Below are 13,097 nucleotides of genomic sequence, written 5' to 3'. Positions count from 1 at the left end.
AGAACCAAGTAGGAGCAAAAGGCAAACGGCCTGACATCAGTTCTAGCCAAAAAGGACGCACGGGACAGAGGAGCAGCGCAGGGGAGAGGTGGGGAGAGCCTGTACACAGACAGGGAAACACGCACGCACGCAGAACGCATTCTGGAACGAGCCAGTCAGAAATTAAGCTAAGCGGCGCTCCGCAGCACAGCAGGGCCAAAGGAGAAGGGGTGAGTATCCAAGTCAACTACAGATCGTTCGGTAGAAAAGTTAATCTCTACATACATTTCCTACGACCTCCCCCCTTTCTGCCTGTCTGATCTCGTCAGACCTTAACTCTAACATCACTGCTAATGTGAACCCAGAGAGTTCATGTTAATGAAAACTGACCAGCTTCAAATGAATTATTCCGATTCGCCGCTGAACCTGGAGGACCTGGATGAGACCGGAAGACCTGGGCACTGGAGGCTCAAGCCGAGCCTGCCCGCCCCCTCCAACAAAGGTTAGCCCCTCCCCCAGTACAGACAAGGCACAAACTGTAGACAAAGTCACAGGAAAGAACAGGACTCATAAGGCCTAAAACCGGATGTCCAAATCTCCCAGTGGTCTCTGAACACCTCCTCACCGAACAAGAGAATTCCAGCCACTTCCTACACATCGAGCGTCATCCGTGGCTCGGCCGGGTCTTCGTTTCCAGGAAGTTCTGCGTCCTGAAGACGTTTGCAGGGGCCTTCGTGCCATAACTAGAGTAAGGTTCCTTTCGTCTCAGACCCCGTCGGCAAGGACGCCCACACCCCCTCACGAACCTCCCTTCTGATGGAACCAAAGCAGTCAGTCTGTCCGTAAGACTCGAAATCCAGGACCCGCCCCTCACGTGCCCACACGCTCTGGGCTGCTCTACCTGAGATGCGAGCCACACAGGAGCGTCTGAGGACAGTGCAACTCAACCATCTGTGAGGCTGAAAACCTAACAGGGAGAAGAACCCACAGCAACAAGCAGAGTAGCCATCAGAAACTGCCACAGCGCGGGGCGCCTGGGGGGGGGGGGCTCAGGGAGTGAAGCGTCCGGCCCTTGATTTCAGCTCAGGTCATGATCCTGTGGTTTGTGAGTCAGGGCACCACGTCAGGCTCTGTGTTAACAGTGTGGAGCCTGCTTGGGAGTCTCTCTCTCTCTGCTCCTCCCCCGCTCTCTCTCTCAAAATAAAAAAACTTAAAAAAAAAAAAAAAAAAGAAAAGAAAGAAACTTCCAGAACAGAAGACACTTCTGCTCAGGACACCCTCCCGCCCCCAAGTCCCCAAGCCTCTAGCTCAGACGTCCCTCCTTCTCTCCTGCGGACACAACTTACCTTCATGAGCTCAAAAAATTCCGCCGGGGAGGAAAGCACCCTGACGTGCGAGCTGCAGACCCCAAACTCTGGGACCAGGTTCCGGATCCACTGGAACCTGTGCACACCCTCTGGACACAGGCAGCAAGGAGGGGAGGTGACCTGGGGGACCGCTGGGGACAGCAAAGGAGCCAACAGCAGCCATGGTGACCTGGTTAAAGAGACATGCAAAGGGTCATACTTCTCAAACACTCCCTTCGAAGTCTGTCCCAGCTACCGGGGGACAGGTGGAAGTGGAGGGTTTTTGTGTTTTAACCGATTTCAGATTTTCTAGCCTAGTTCAGGTAAGCCCGAGGGCTTTTCCTTCAGCCCGTCCAAGCTGAGCAACTTGAGAAGTGACAAGGCCTAGAGAGAAACCCCAAACTGGCAGCTGGGTCCAAACAACTCCAAATCGAGAGCGGCCACGAGGAAACTCACGGAAGCCACCGCACGCGCTCAACACAGAGGCGCCCTGACAAACCCGCCTGCACAAAGCCACTGAAGGCCACCTGGAACGAAGGCAGGCCCGGGACCCAGGCCGCCAGCTGTGTGACTGCAGAGACAAACAAGGCTTTTATTTAGGGAAGGAGCTAGAAAAACAAAGTCTCCTCTTTAATACTCAGCTGTGGAGAGAAGAGCGGGAGCAGGAAGAGCCTGGAGGAGGGGGGCCATCTCGGCCGTGGGACACACCGTCCCCGGGGCTCACGCCACAGAAAGCTGCGCCCCAGACCGGCTCCACTCCGCTGAGGCAGAGACAGCGGCAACCGAGGTCTGCCGCCCGCCCCGGCTGGCACCTCCATGGGCTCAGGGAGGGAGGGGCAATACACCCGGAGCCCCACGCGAGCCCGGGCCGACGGTGAATCCCAGCAAGCAGCAGCAGGAAATCCCTGTGCCGTGCGTGACCTTCTACCGCAGCTTTGCGAGGGGCTCTGGGGAAGGGACGCTGCAACACCCCAAGGCCTGAAGAGCCACAGATTCCAGGAAGATGATTTCATTCACTTGCCTCATGATAGAGCGCTGAATCTTCCCAGGGCCTGCGAACGTCCCTACACAGGCGCCAGATGGCCCACAGCTGTGCTTCCCAGAAAGCCCGTCGGTCTGTCCCGGCCGACTCATTGCCAAGAACGCTTTAGTCAGCGGGTGGAAGGTAGCGGTTCCCTGGATCCGGGGAAGTCGGACACTGGCCTGGGGCCCCACGGTGCAGAGGGAGGAGAGCAGCCAACCTTTCCCGCTGTCTGCGATGCGGGGGAGGGGGGGGGACGGCACTCAGGGCCACTGGCTCGCTAAGGTTCTCAGGTGATGAGCGGCAGCTGGCAAGCAAAGGCCTAGACACGTAGACTAGCAGCTGCTGCCTCGATTTCCCAAACCATAGGCCTTGCTCCTGCAGTGCTCAAAGACAGCTTCCAGGAGAGGAAAAGACGCTCCAGTCCAATGGAAGACCACGAGATGATGGGAAAGCCTGCGGGACGATCCATCCGAAGGCCCGAAGGGGGCCTAAAGTCTACCAGTCATTCAGTAAACATGGTCCATCTGAGGCGGAAAACCCCACAGCAGCAGCACCAGACCGACGTACCCCCAGTTTCACGGCACCTGTCATCTCTCAGACCGAAGAAAGGACCAGGGCGCCAGCTAACACCCCGGGGCCACACCCCCCATCTGGGCCCAGAGACTGCAATCAGCTTCCCAAAAGGGAGATGCGGAAACACGTCCTCGGCACACGGCAACCCAGGAGGGGGTCAGCGCGGGCCCGGGGCCTCCATCCCGGTCATCACGTGAGCACCCCCTGGCCCGTGAGGGGCGCAGGGGAAGAGCTGCCCGGCCCCGGACTCCCACGAGCCCAGCGGCCTCACTAGCTGACACGCCTGAGATCCTCCAAGAACGACACAAGACACAGGCGCTGCCATTAATTAAAGGTCAAAACATACAGCACGTGGGCTTCGAGTGACCGAAAAGGGGAGCTCTTGGCGCCTGAGCCCCTGGAGGCCTTACAACACCTGCCTTCAGACGGGCTCCCTGAGGGCTGCCCCAGGAGAGGGGAGGGGCGAGCAAACCTAAGGAGCGGGAACTGGCAAAAGCCACCGCGAGCGGGAAAACTGGTCTCTGCGGCCAGTCCCCATGACACACACGCCAAGGGGTCCAGCGTCAGCCCCGTCCTGCCCGGGAGAGGCCCAGGGCAGGCTCGGGCGGGCCAGGCTCAGGGCCCGGGGCTGCCTCGGGCAGGTCTCGTCCCTGCCAGGCAGCTTTCCCCGGGAATGTTCCACCAGGGCCTCCGTCCAAGATCTGTTGAGGGCTTTTTTATGTTGGCTTCCTGTTTAATCTGTGTACTGACAGGTTTATTTTTGCTAGAGAGGAGAAGGAGCTGAGAGGTGGCAGGGGCCCGGCGGGGGGGGGGGGGGGGGGGGAGACCCCGCCCTCAAGTGGCAATTTCGCACACCCAAAGTGGAAGGCACTTTGGAAAGGAGCAAAGCCTTCTACAAAGGGCCCCACAGCGCCGGCACGGGCGTGGGGAGACCACGTGTGGCCAGGTGACGATCTAACTCGAAATGAAGGGCCCCGGCCAGGGCAGGCACAGCCAAGCCAGAGTCCACTTGGGGGCCCACGCTGTTCCCTCACCTCAGCCAGAAGCCCGTGGGGGGGGCTGGTTCCCGCTTTCCACAGCCTAACTCCTGGGAATCTTCCCAGAAAAGGTTCCTTCCAGTGCCAGCAGCAACCCCACTGCACAGTAACCCCAGTCTCCAGGGGCGACCACCTGTGCGGGCAAGTCCCCACACCCCAGGGAGGTTTACTAAGAAACCGCACGTCCCAGGTCAGGAACCGAAGCCCCGAGAGATCTGAGGAGCTGTGGTTACTTTACCAAAAAAGCACAGCCATGTCAGTCACACACACACACAATTTCCACACCGAGACCTGGACGCCCCTGAATCATCTCTCTGGTACCACCTAGCCCCGGTTTCTAGTTATGAAGAGAGGAAGTGGGGAGAGGGGGTTGGGGACCCGATCACAGCTTCTGCTGACAACCCGGCCTCCCAAGGCAAGCCCCTTTACTCGGAATACCATGGAAGTTTGGAGAACAGGGCTAGGGCAAGAGGGTGCCAGAGGCAACAACAAACCTAGCACACTGACACCCCCCCCCCACCAGCCCACGATTCTAAAAGTGGAACAAAGCAGCACGCCCTCCGAAGGGCAGGCTCCGGCCACCGCGGGATGGCAGCCCCGCAAAGGTTCAGCCCCGAGGCTTAAGCTTTGGGCAGAGAATCTGCAGAGTCCCGCACTGGGGAGTCGGCTGGGTGTTAGGGCTCAGGACCCCTGATCTGGGGCCCTTCCTCCCCCTGGGTGAGGGGGGCGAGGGGAAGGCTTCAGGGTGACTCCAGGAGGGCACAGTAAGTATGAAGGGAGGGGAGCCGTGGGGGGGGTGGGGCGCGGGGAGCGAAGTCTCTTCCCACCATCTCTAAGAGGAACCCACATCTGAACCGCCTTGACCGAGGAGGCTCTTTTCCCTGAGCCCCCAGACCAGCGGCCGCCACTAAGTGAAAACAGTGGAAGCCCACCTGGCCCAAGGGGTGATCCCAGGTGGGACAGAGCGGCCCAGTGTCCGCCGAGGCACCGGGAGGCGGGGGGACTGGAGTTCGTGACAGTCAGCCGCTCGGAAATGGCAGAACAGCCACGGAGATACAGCTGGACACCGCTCCTGACCCCGGGGGCCTCAGGGGAAAAAGGAGGTGTTTCTCCTTCTCGTGGGGAGACAGGAGCTCTTCATTTCACCAAACATCCTGGAGCTGCAGGTGCTCCATGGAAAAACACTGGCACGCCTTGCATTTTCCCTCCGTCCGGATGCGCGACAGGGTGCCTGGAGGTCCAACCCCGCTCCCCCGTGGCAGCGGCGAGAGGCCAACAAAGGCAGGCAAACACCAGGGAATTACACCCCGGTCTACACTTCCCATGTCCCCTCCACAGCCTCTCCGCCTCGGAGGACAGGGGTCTGCTTCCCAGGGGCTGCAGAAGGTCACCCGCCCCAGCGGGAACCAAACAAGCAGGCCGCCCTCTCAGGGGTCTTCTCAAAAGGGGGCATCCTGGGCTCTGAACAAAGAAAACAGCGATGCTACAGGACTGTCCTCAGACACTAACCACAAATCCTCCACGGACAGCACAGGAGCCCTACCCCCTGTCCTGTACCGCACTCGGGGTACTAACTAAGTGGCCCCCACCGTGGGCTCAGCCATGCTCCGAAGGTCCGTGGGCTCTTCTGGAACTGTAAGATAAGATTCGTGGTACAAGCTCTGTGGCTTGGATCCCATCCAAACCTGTACAAAATGACGGAAAAATGAAGTTTTTAAGAGAAACCAAGCTCGGTGGACTGCAATATTTTCAGAAACTACTTTTTAAGAAAAACCCACCCTCCCCCCAGTCATGCACACTGAAACGTCAAAAAGTGAGCTAATGAGAAAAGAGCAACAGTCATAGCACTTCCTGAGAAAAGCTCTCAAGAAACTACACGAAGGCACCGTACTTCCTGAGTCCCCGGCAGCAGGCGGCCCTTCCTGACCAGCGCAAGACCCGAGCCCGAGAAAGGGAAGTGAGTGTGAATTCCCGTAGGTTACAAAAGACCAACGGCCCTCTGCACTCCCACCACAAGTCCAGCGTGAGAGGCTGCGGCTGCCAGCACTTGGCTACGTGCTGACCAGCTAGAGGACTGTCCTCTGGACTCGCCCAAAAGGAAGCCGCTCACATCCAGGGGCCAGAAATCCCACAGAACCCACGACACGGCGTGGTCGGTCGGTGAGAGCACCAGACACAGCACAAGTGCCTGTCGAGAACCAATCACACGTTCAACGAATCCAAAGGCTCGGACGGGCCTGACTTCCCAGCAGCCTCGAAAAGAACTCGTTTACGTGAATCAGATCACATGTTCACAAGTGGACGATCTATCCAAACGCTTTAATCCAGGCTCCCTGCTAACTCTCTAGGGGCACACAGCTGACTGACCCGGCCTAATGCACGTCCCCAGCCGCAGTGTGCTGGGGGACAGTCACGGTTAACGTGAACTCAACAAAGCTACAATTTAAAAGTCTGTCCGCTAATTCCCTGCAGGATCAAGTTTGAATTATTTGGGGGAAATTACGCTCTAAGTATCCCCCTCCCACCCATTCTATTACTGTAAATAAACCAAGAGCAGGCTCTACTAAACCCTAACAAGTAAGGAGCATTACAAAGTTTAAAGAAAAAGTGATTTCTGGAAATCTGGTGGTCCCTCAGAGTAGAAGATACTAACAAGCTGAACCGGAGGGTGCTGACCTGCCGTTACAACTGAAGACAATCTAACTGAAAGGACAGCCTTCTGGGGGGCGCCTGGGCGGCTCAGTCAGTTGGGCATGCAACTTCAGCTCAGGTCATGATCTCACGGTTCGTGGGTTCGAGCCCCAGGCCGGGCTCTGTGCTGACAGCTCTGAGCCTGGAGCCTGCTTCGGACTCTGTGTCTCCCTCTCTCTCTCTCTGCCCCTCCCTCGCCTGGTGCTCTGTCTCTGTCTCTCTCTCAAAAATAAATGTTAAAAAAAAATTAAGGAAGGAAGAAAAAGAAAGAGAGAAAGAAAAGAAAAAGACCAAACGAACAGCCTTCTGGGTCTGTTTCCCTCTAACTCACGTTTGGAGCCCCCTCACCACTCCTCATACTCACACCTACCCACACACCTAGAAGAGAGAAAACAGGACTTGAGTCTCAAAAATAAAGCCCTTTCTGCACATACAGCTCAAACTGAAAATCATTTGTTTGGTGTTTTTTTAGAGAAGGAGGCCACAAAGAAAATATTTCCTCGCATGGCAGGCAAGCTTGAGATTAGGAACCAGCGCCCCCCTGACACCTTTCCCACTGAGGTTCATCTACTCCAAATAACAAGTCGATTCTGTGTAGCCTGATGACTCCAAACTATCTGGTGTCGGCTGCCCCTCCTGAGCTCCAGATCTGTCAGAACACCTCCACCTGGATGTGCCTGGATACTAGTGAACCTGCCCCAAGGTCACCTTATCATCACCCCCAAACCCAGTCCCCTTTCTTACCCCCTGTTTTGGTGAAGCGTGCCTCCATTCACGCAGTCACCCAAGTCAAACACACGACCTACCCCCCAGGCACTCCCCCTACGCCTCCCCCACCAGAGCACATTCTACCTTCCACTCCCCACCACCTCAGGCCCAGACCACTCTGAAAGGAAACTACAAGAAATCTCAGAGCTTGCCTCCCTGGGTCTCAGCCCAGAGGATGTTTGTTCCTAGCTCCTCTCTCCACCTCCCTTCCCTACTCAGCGCCCCCAGTCAGCTCCTGGAAATGACTTGAGAACTGCCTTCCGCCTCTGCTGCTACAATCAGCAGCCCACACCATTCAGGATCCTTCCCTGAACACCACCAGCTCCCCCTTCTCTCCCTAGCCTGCTCCTATACTCCAAAACGCAGCTCTGAGATCACAGCCACCGGGAAGCCTTCTGTGACCTCCTGGTGTGCCTCTGAGGTGCAGCCGTGACCTTCTACCTTACTCTACTATTTCTTCTGTTACGGGTCTGAGCATCTTGAAGGTGGGGCTATGTCTTTACCCGTCTTCCTAGGCACCTAAGCACAGCAGAGCAGTGCTCTACACACGCATGCTGAATAAACGAATGAACCCAACAGTCCAAAGCGATAATGAGTCAGACGCCTGCTCAAGAGAAAAACAGTATTTCTAGATCACTAATTGGAAGTAATTTTAAGTAGCATTCTCTCTGTAACTAACAAGGAAACCGCTGCAAGGAAAGAACCCTCCTTTCCCCCCCACCCCCCCGCCCCGCGTGTTAGCCACGAGGATTCACCAGGCACTCCAACAGTTGAGTCAGACTGGCAGAGCTAAAATCTGAAAAAGTCTAAGCTCATGACTACACAGAACTATTATCAATGAATCAACGACCAGAGTTACAAGAAACCACATCATTCGGGGAATGAGGCATTGCGAGGTACAACCGTACGATTGGAGGAGAAACGAAAGTCAGCAGCCAATAGAGGATGAGTGGCCACACAAGACCAGAGAAACCCCAACACCAAGGCCACAAAGAGTCCGGGAAAATCTGCAAACCCGTAAGGCAGTAAGGCAAGAAGGAAAAAAAAAAAAGGGTCAGAAAGCTACAGTGTTGTCACAACACTGGTCACAGCACTTATCGGCAGTCAGTCCTAGTAGCATTTTTCCCCTAAGGATTATAAAACACAAATTTCAGACACTTGTGTTTCTTTGGCTTAAGTGAGTTTCTGGTTTAACTGTTGACCCAGAGATACAACTCCCTCTCTCCGCTTAATCAAAAAGAAATACGGTGCCACACCTCCTGCCTCCATTTACAAAAAGGACTTTGGGAAGTCAGTTTAGACTCTCCCCACTGCCACCCTCTCCACCCCCCCCCCCACACACACACACACACAAATCACTCAAGAGAAATGTCTTTTTCAAAAGGATTTGTTAACAGTCAATTCCAATGCTAAACAGGAATTAACAATGGAGTGCTCTTCCTAGAGTTTACACATATACAGGGAAATTACAAAACTGCCTGAACACCTCATCTTTGAGGAGAGCACATTTCTTGAAACTTTAAACCAAATTTCCCAGTGGTTTGATGCCGAGATGTGGAAGTCATCTGACTTCACTACCCACTGCAATGGCCAGGTCTTGGCCAAACACCAAGTATAGAAAACGCTGAGGCCACCTCTTCCCTGCCCCCGCCGGTTTCACTGATATGAAACTTAAAGCCATTCTGATCAGCAAGCTTCTAAGGGCTCAATATAGCCCCGATGCTATCACCTAAAAGTTACCCTGAATCAAACTCGATTGTTTACTGAAAATCATCCACCGTAACCCAGGATGAAGCAGGCTGCTTCCCATACCTAGAAACAGCACGCATGACTGGACCACAGATCTGTGCACGGAAAGTCAGGAGGTCTCATCCTCACCCAAGTAGCACAGATAAAATCTAAGACAACGCAAACCCTACTAAGGCATTTATGTCTAAGATCTTTTTCTTTTTCTTTTTTTTTTTTTTTTTTTCTTTTAAAGGATCAAAGGGGGCGCCTGGGTGGCTCAGTGGGTTGAGCCTACTGACTTCGGCTCAGGTCATGATCTTGTGGTTCACGAGTTTGAGCCCCACGTCGGGCTCTGTGTGGACAGCTCGGAGCCTGGAGCCTGCTTCGGATCCTGTGTCTCCCTCTCTCTCTGCCCCTCCCCGGCTCACGCTCTGTCTCTCTCTCTGTCAAAAATAAATAAACATTAAAAAAAAAAATTTAAAGGATCAAGGGTAAGACTTGAGTGTCTCTGATAAGAAAACCATTTGCACACAAGAAATCTTTTTTTTTTTTTTTTCTTTTTACATTAGCACTAACAGCAGGCCTCTTGGGTCAGCATGTTCTAGGCAAATGTTGACTCTGAAAACCCACTGCCTGAACAAACCGCTTCAATCAAAGCCTCCCTCGCCATTTACATAAGTCACTTCAGTACTTTTCCAGAACACGGGCCCTTTGAAAAGTGTGAAGTGGGGGGGGGGGGGGTCGAGTGGTTCCTCTTCCCTGGCCTTAGAGTCACTGACTCAGGATTGCTTCACAGCCCTCTCGGGCAGGATGTGAGAAGCGCTGCACGAACACAATCCCGGCTGAGCTGATTCACTCCGGCCGAGCCGCCCTGCGGCCAGGACCACGTAAGGAAAAGACCCCCTCCGCACCCAAGCGGCGTCTCTAGCCACCAGACCCCGCCACGCCAGCCGCCGGGGCCCGGGGCGCCCGAGCTCGGCCCCCCGCGTGAGCGCGCACTCCCGGCGCGGAGGGAGGCAGGGCTGCGGCTGCGGCCGCGACCCCGCCACGGCCGGCCCGGCCGCCTCTCACCTCCTGCGCCGGCGGTCCCGGTTCCTGCCCAGGCGGTCGGACAGGCGCCCCAGGAGCGCGGCCAGCCCGGGGCGGCCGGGCAGCAGGCCCAGCAGTCGCCTCCAGAGCACCGGCCCCGCCGCCGCCGCTGCCGCCGCCGCCATGGAGACTCGGCGCTTCCGCTTCCGGCGCGCAAGAACTTTATTGACAGCGGCGCTCGCGGACAAGTGGCGGCGGGGGCGGGGCGGGCGCAGGTGTGCGGGCGGCGCGCGGGGCGCAGGCGCAGACGCCGCGGGAGCGTCCCGCGCGCCCGAGTCGCCTGGCCTCGCGAAGTCCCGGCCGTGCCCGACGCCAGGGCTCCCGAGCAGGTGCAGCGGGCAGGCCCGGGGAACGTGCGGTTCTGCGAGCCGAGGGCCGCGTCCGTGGAACCGGGAGCACCTTCTCTAGCCGATCTTCGAAAAGAAGATGTGGCAAGGTCCTAAGGGGCGGGGGAGATGGCTCTGACCCGAAACATGGGGTTCCTCGGCCGACCCACGTGGACTGGGACTCGGGAACCGGAAGAGCCGTAGGAGGTGGCCACATCATCCTTGTCCCGGGGTGGGGGTGTTGTGGACACACGGGATGCAAAACATTCCGAACTCCGCTTCCACCCAGGTATCCCACGGAAGTCAGTTACGCGTTCCCTGCAAGAATGTTCGTCTCAGCATTGTTCATGATACCAAAAATGTGGAAGCAATCAACAGTGGGAGAGTTGGTGAAATAAATAATGGGGCATCGCTGCGTGGGAAGACCGCGCGCGGCCATGAAGAATTACGTCCTAGAAGAATCTTGAGTGACACAACTGGAAAATCCAGATTTTAGTAGTATAGAGCTTATCTCGTTGGGAAAATTACAAATTGGAGACAGCATCGTGTGCAGACAGACTGAAAGTAAATACACAAAACCGCTAACATTGTTTACGTGGGGCTATTCAAGAATTTCCAACTTGTTTACGACCAACGAGCGTTTCAGATTGTTTCAAGCTTTCCTTTACGTTTAGAGAGCTTTACAAATACAAGGTGGACTCTGATTCACCTCTTCCGAGTTAGAAGTGGTGAATCATCAAATTTCCTAATTTCCAGTAACTAGGATGAGACCATCCATTGCATGATTCCACTTTTGCACGGGGCCTAGGACAAGGGGTAGTTGTAGGGTCAAGTGGCTGAATGCTTGCACCATGATGTTTAATGGTGACCACAGGAGCATTCTACCCATCCAGAAGAGAGCTGGCAGCTTCTTTTTGCATGTGGTGGTGGTGCTTTGCCGGGTGAGGTATTGAGTGAGACAGACAACCATAGTACTGTCCCGTTGGCAATTTCCCATCTAAAATAAATTGTAGTTAATACGGTCGTATTACAGCATGGTAAGTTACGCCAGTAAGTATTTAGGTATAAACAGCAGGCAATGATCAGTGCCTTCTGAAGCCACCCACCTAGAGCCCCTGTCCTTCATGGCTAGTTTGAAACTGTCAGAGCTGCTACCAGAATGAGGCAACCACGACTTTGCCCTAGGACGTGCACATTTAGAAGTTGCAAAAATTTTAAATAATGGTTTTCAGGGATTGAGCAATTTTTTTTTAATGGTTGCATTTACACGATGACGAGACAAACACTTTCCACCAGGAGAGACATCGGCTGGTTAGCGAGCACAGGTAAAGGAGATAAGTCACTCTCAGGTGACACAGGTGGCCCAGAGAAGAGGCCTGGGAGTACCCCAAGCTGCTTGGAGGGCCAGCGGGCTAGGCTGCTGCAGGGCTCTCCATTCACACCTTGATGACCCTGGGCCAGAAGGCATGTGCCCTCTGAGACCCCTGATGGCTCGAAAGCCCATCTGCTGAGGCCCCCCTCACCCTCCTGCCCTCACCCACTGCTTTCTGGCCAGTCGCACTGGCTCCTTCCCGAACAGGAGGTGCCAGGGTTACAATGACAAGAGCTGATGAGACTGATGACAGATATCAGGTCTTCCCAAACGGAAAAGGAAACGCATTCACTGGAAGGAGAGTTGACGTCAGGGAGGGGTGGGCTGCGGCCCCTGATAGCCAGGCTGCTGTCCCGGGCAGGAAACATCAGGAAATCCTGAGCCAAGGGCCCATGCCTCACTGTCTGTGATTCACACACGAACCGAAAATCAGGCCAACGCAAGCGGAAGGCCCCTCCTCCCCAGACTACTTCGGGCGCAAGGGTCTCTTTCAGCCACAGGGCACTTAGCAAATTCCAGAAGGAGGAAGAGGTGGTCCAGCCCACCTCCCTCCGGCGAGGAGAAACTCTCCTGTCGGTTTGTCCGGTTTGTCCCGTAGGCGGGGGCTATCAGCTGCTTCTGAGGAGTGCACGCTTGGTTCCCCGGGGAATGGAGTTTAGGTGCTGGGGGGATGAAGCCAGCTGGGGACCACTGCATTCTTTCATTCCATCGTGCCGGCCTCACCGGCCCGCCTCTTCTCAACCCCTCAACACCCTCCCTCCCCCCACCCCACCCCCACGCTGCCACCTCAGGATCTTTGCTTAGCTGTTCTGTCCACTCATGAGCACGTCCTCCCAGCTCCTCTCATCCCCCCCCCCCCACTTCCAAACTGAGACCTGACTCCAGCCCTCCGGGCTTCTGTTCCCCCAGAGCAGGGGTCGGCCAACGTTTCCCTCAAGGGCCCAGTCGCAACTACTTTACCCTCTTGGAGCCGGGTGGCCTCATGGGCAACTGCCCAACCGGGTACAAAAGCAGCTGCAACCAATACGAACCCGTGCAGCCGTATTTCCAATAAAACTTTATTTACAAAAACAGTCTGCCGGCCTGTGTGCCACGGTCTGCCAACTTCTGCTTCAGAACAGGTCTTTTCCCATGGCCGTAGCCGAGGTACCAGGCATTGAGCCC

General features: G+C 55.7%; 1 protein-coding gene and 1 long non-coding RNA gene across 3 annotated transcripts in view; one reads left to right on the top strand and one right to left on the bottom strand.

The window, feature by feature from the left end:
* PGS1 (phosphatidylglycerophosphate synthase 1) overlaps window positions 1–10,391 on the bottom strand; it is a 31,164-nt gene extending 20,773 nt beyond the window's left edge. Inside the window, exons 1-2 of one of the 2 annotated variants that reach the window (XM_045490954.1) lie at window positions 10,218–10,391; window positions 1,326–1,515 (exon numbers count right to left, since the gene is read on the bottom strand). In XM_045490954.1, the coding sequence (XP_045346910.1) occupies window positions 1,326–1,515; window positions 10,218–10,360 (333 nt within the window). In that variant the 5' untranslated portion in view covers window positions 10,361–10,391. The remainder of the gene's footprint in view (window positions 1–1,325; window positions 1,516–10,217) is intronic. The other variant, XM_045490955.1, reaches the window with a different exon arrangement.
* LOC123604634 lies at window positions 9,929–11,583 on the top strand. The gene is made up of 2 exons (XR_006715403.1): window positions 9,929–10,033; window positions 10,851–11,583. It is a non-coding gene; the product is annotated as an uncharacterized LOC123604634 (long non-coding RNA).
* The last annotated feature ends 1,514 nt before the right edge of the window (window positions 11,584–13,097 follow it).

The sequence above is a fragment of the Leopardus geoffroyi genome, chromosome E1 (assembly GCF_018350155.1).
Source record: "Leopardus geoffroyi isolate Oge1 chromosome E1, O.geoffroyi_Oge1_pat1.0, whole genome shotgun sequence".
Classification (NCBI taxonomy): Eukaryota; Metazoa; Chordata; class Mammalia; order Carnivora; family Felidae; genus Leopardus; species Leopardus geoffroyi.
The sequence above is the reverse complement of the archived record's forward strand: the minus strand, read 5'-3'. Positions and strand labels throughout refer to the sequence as shown.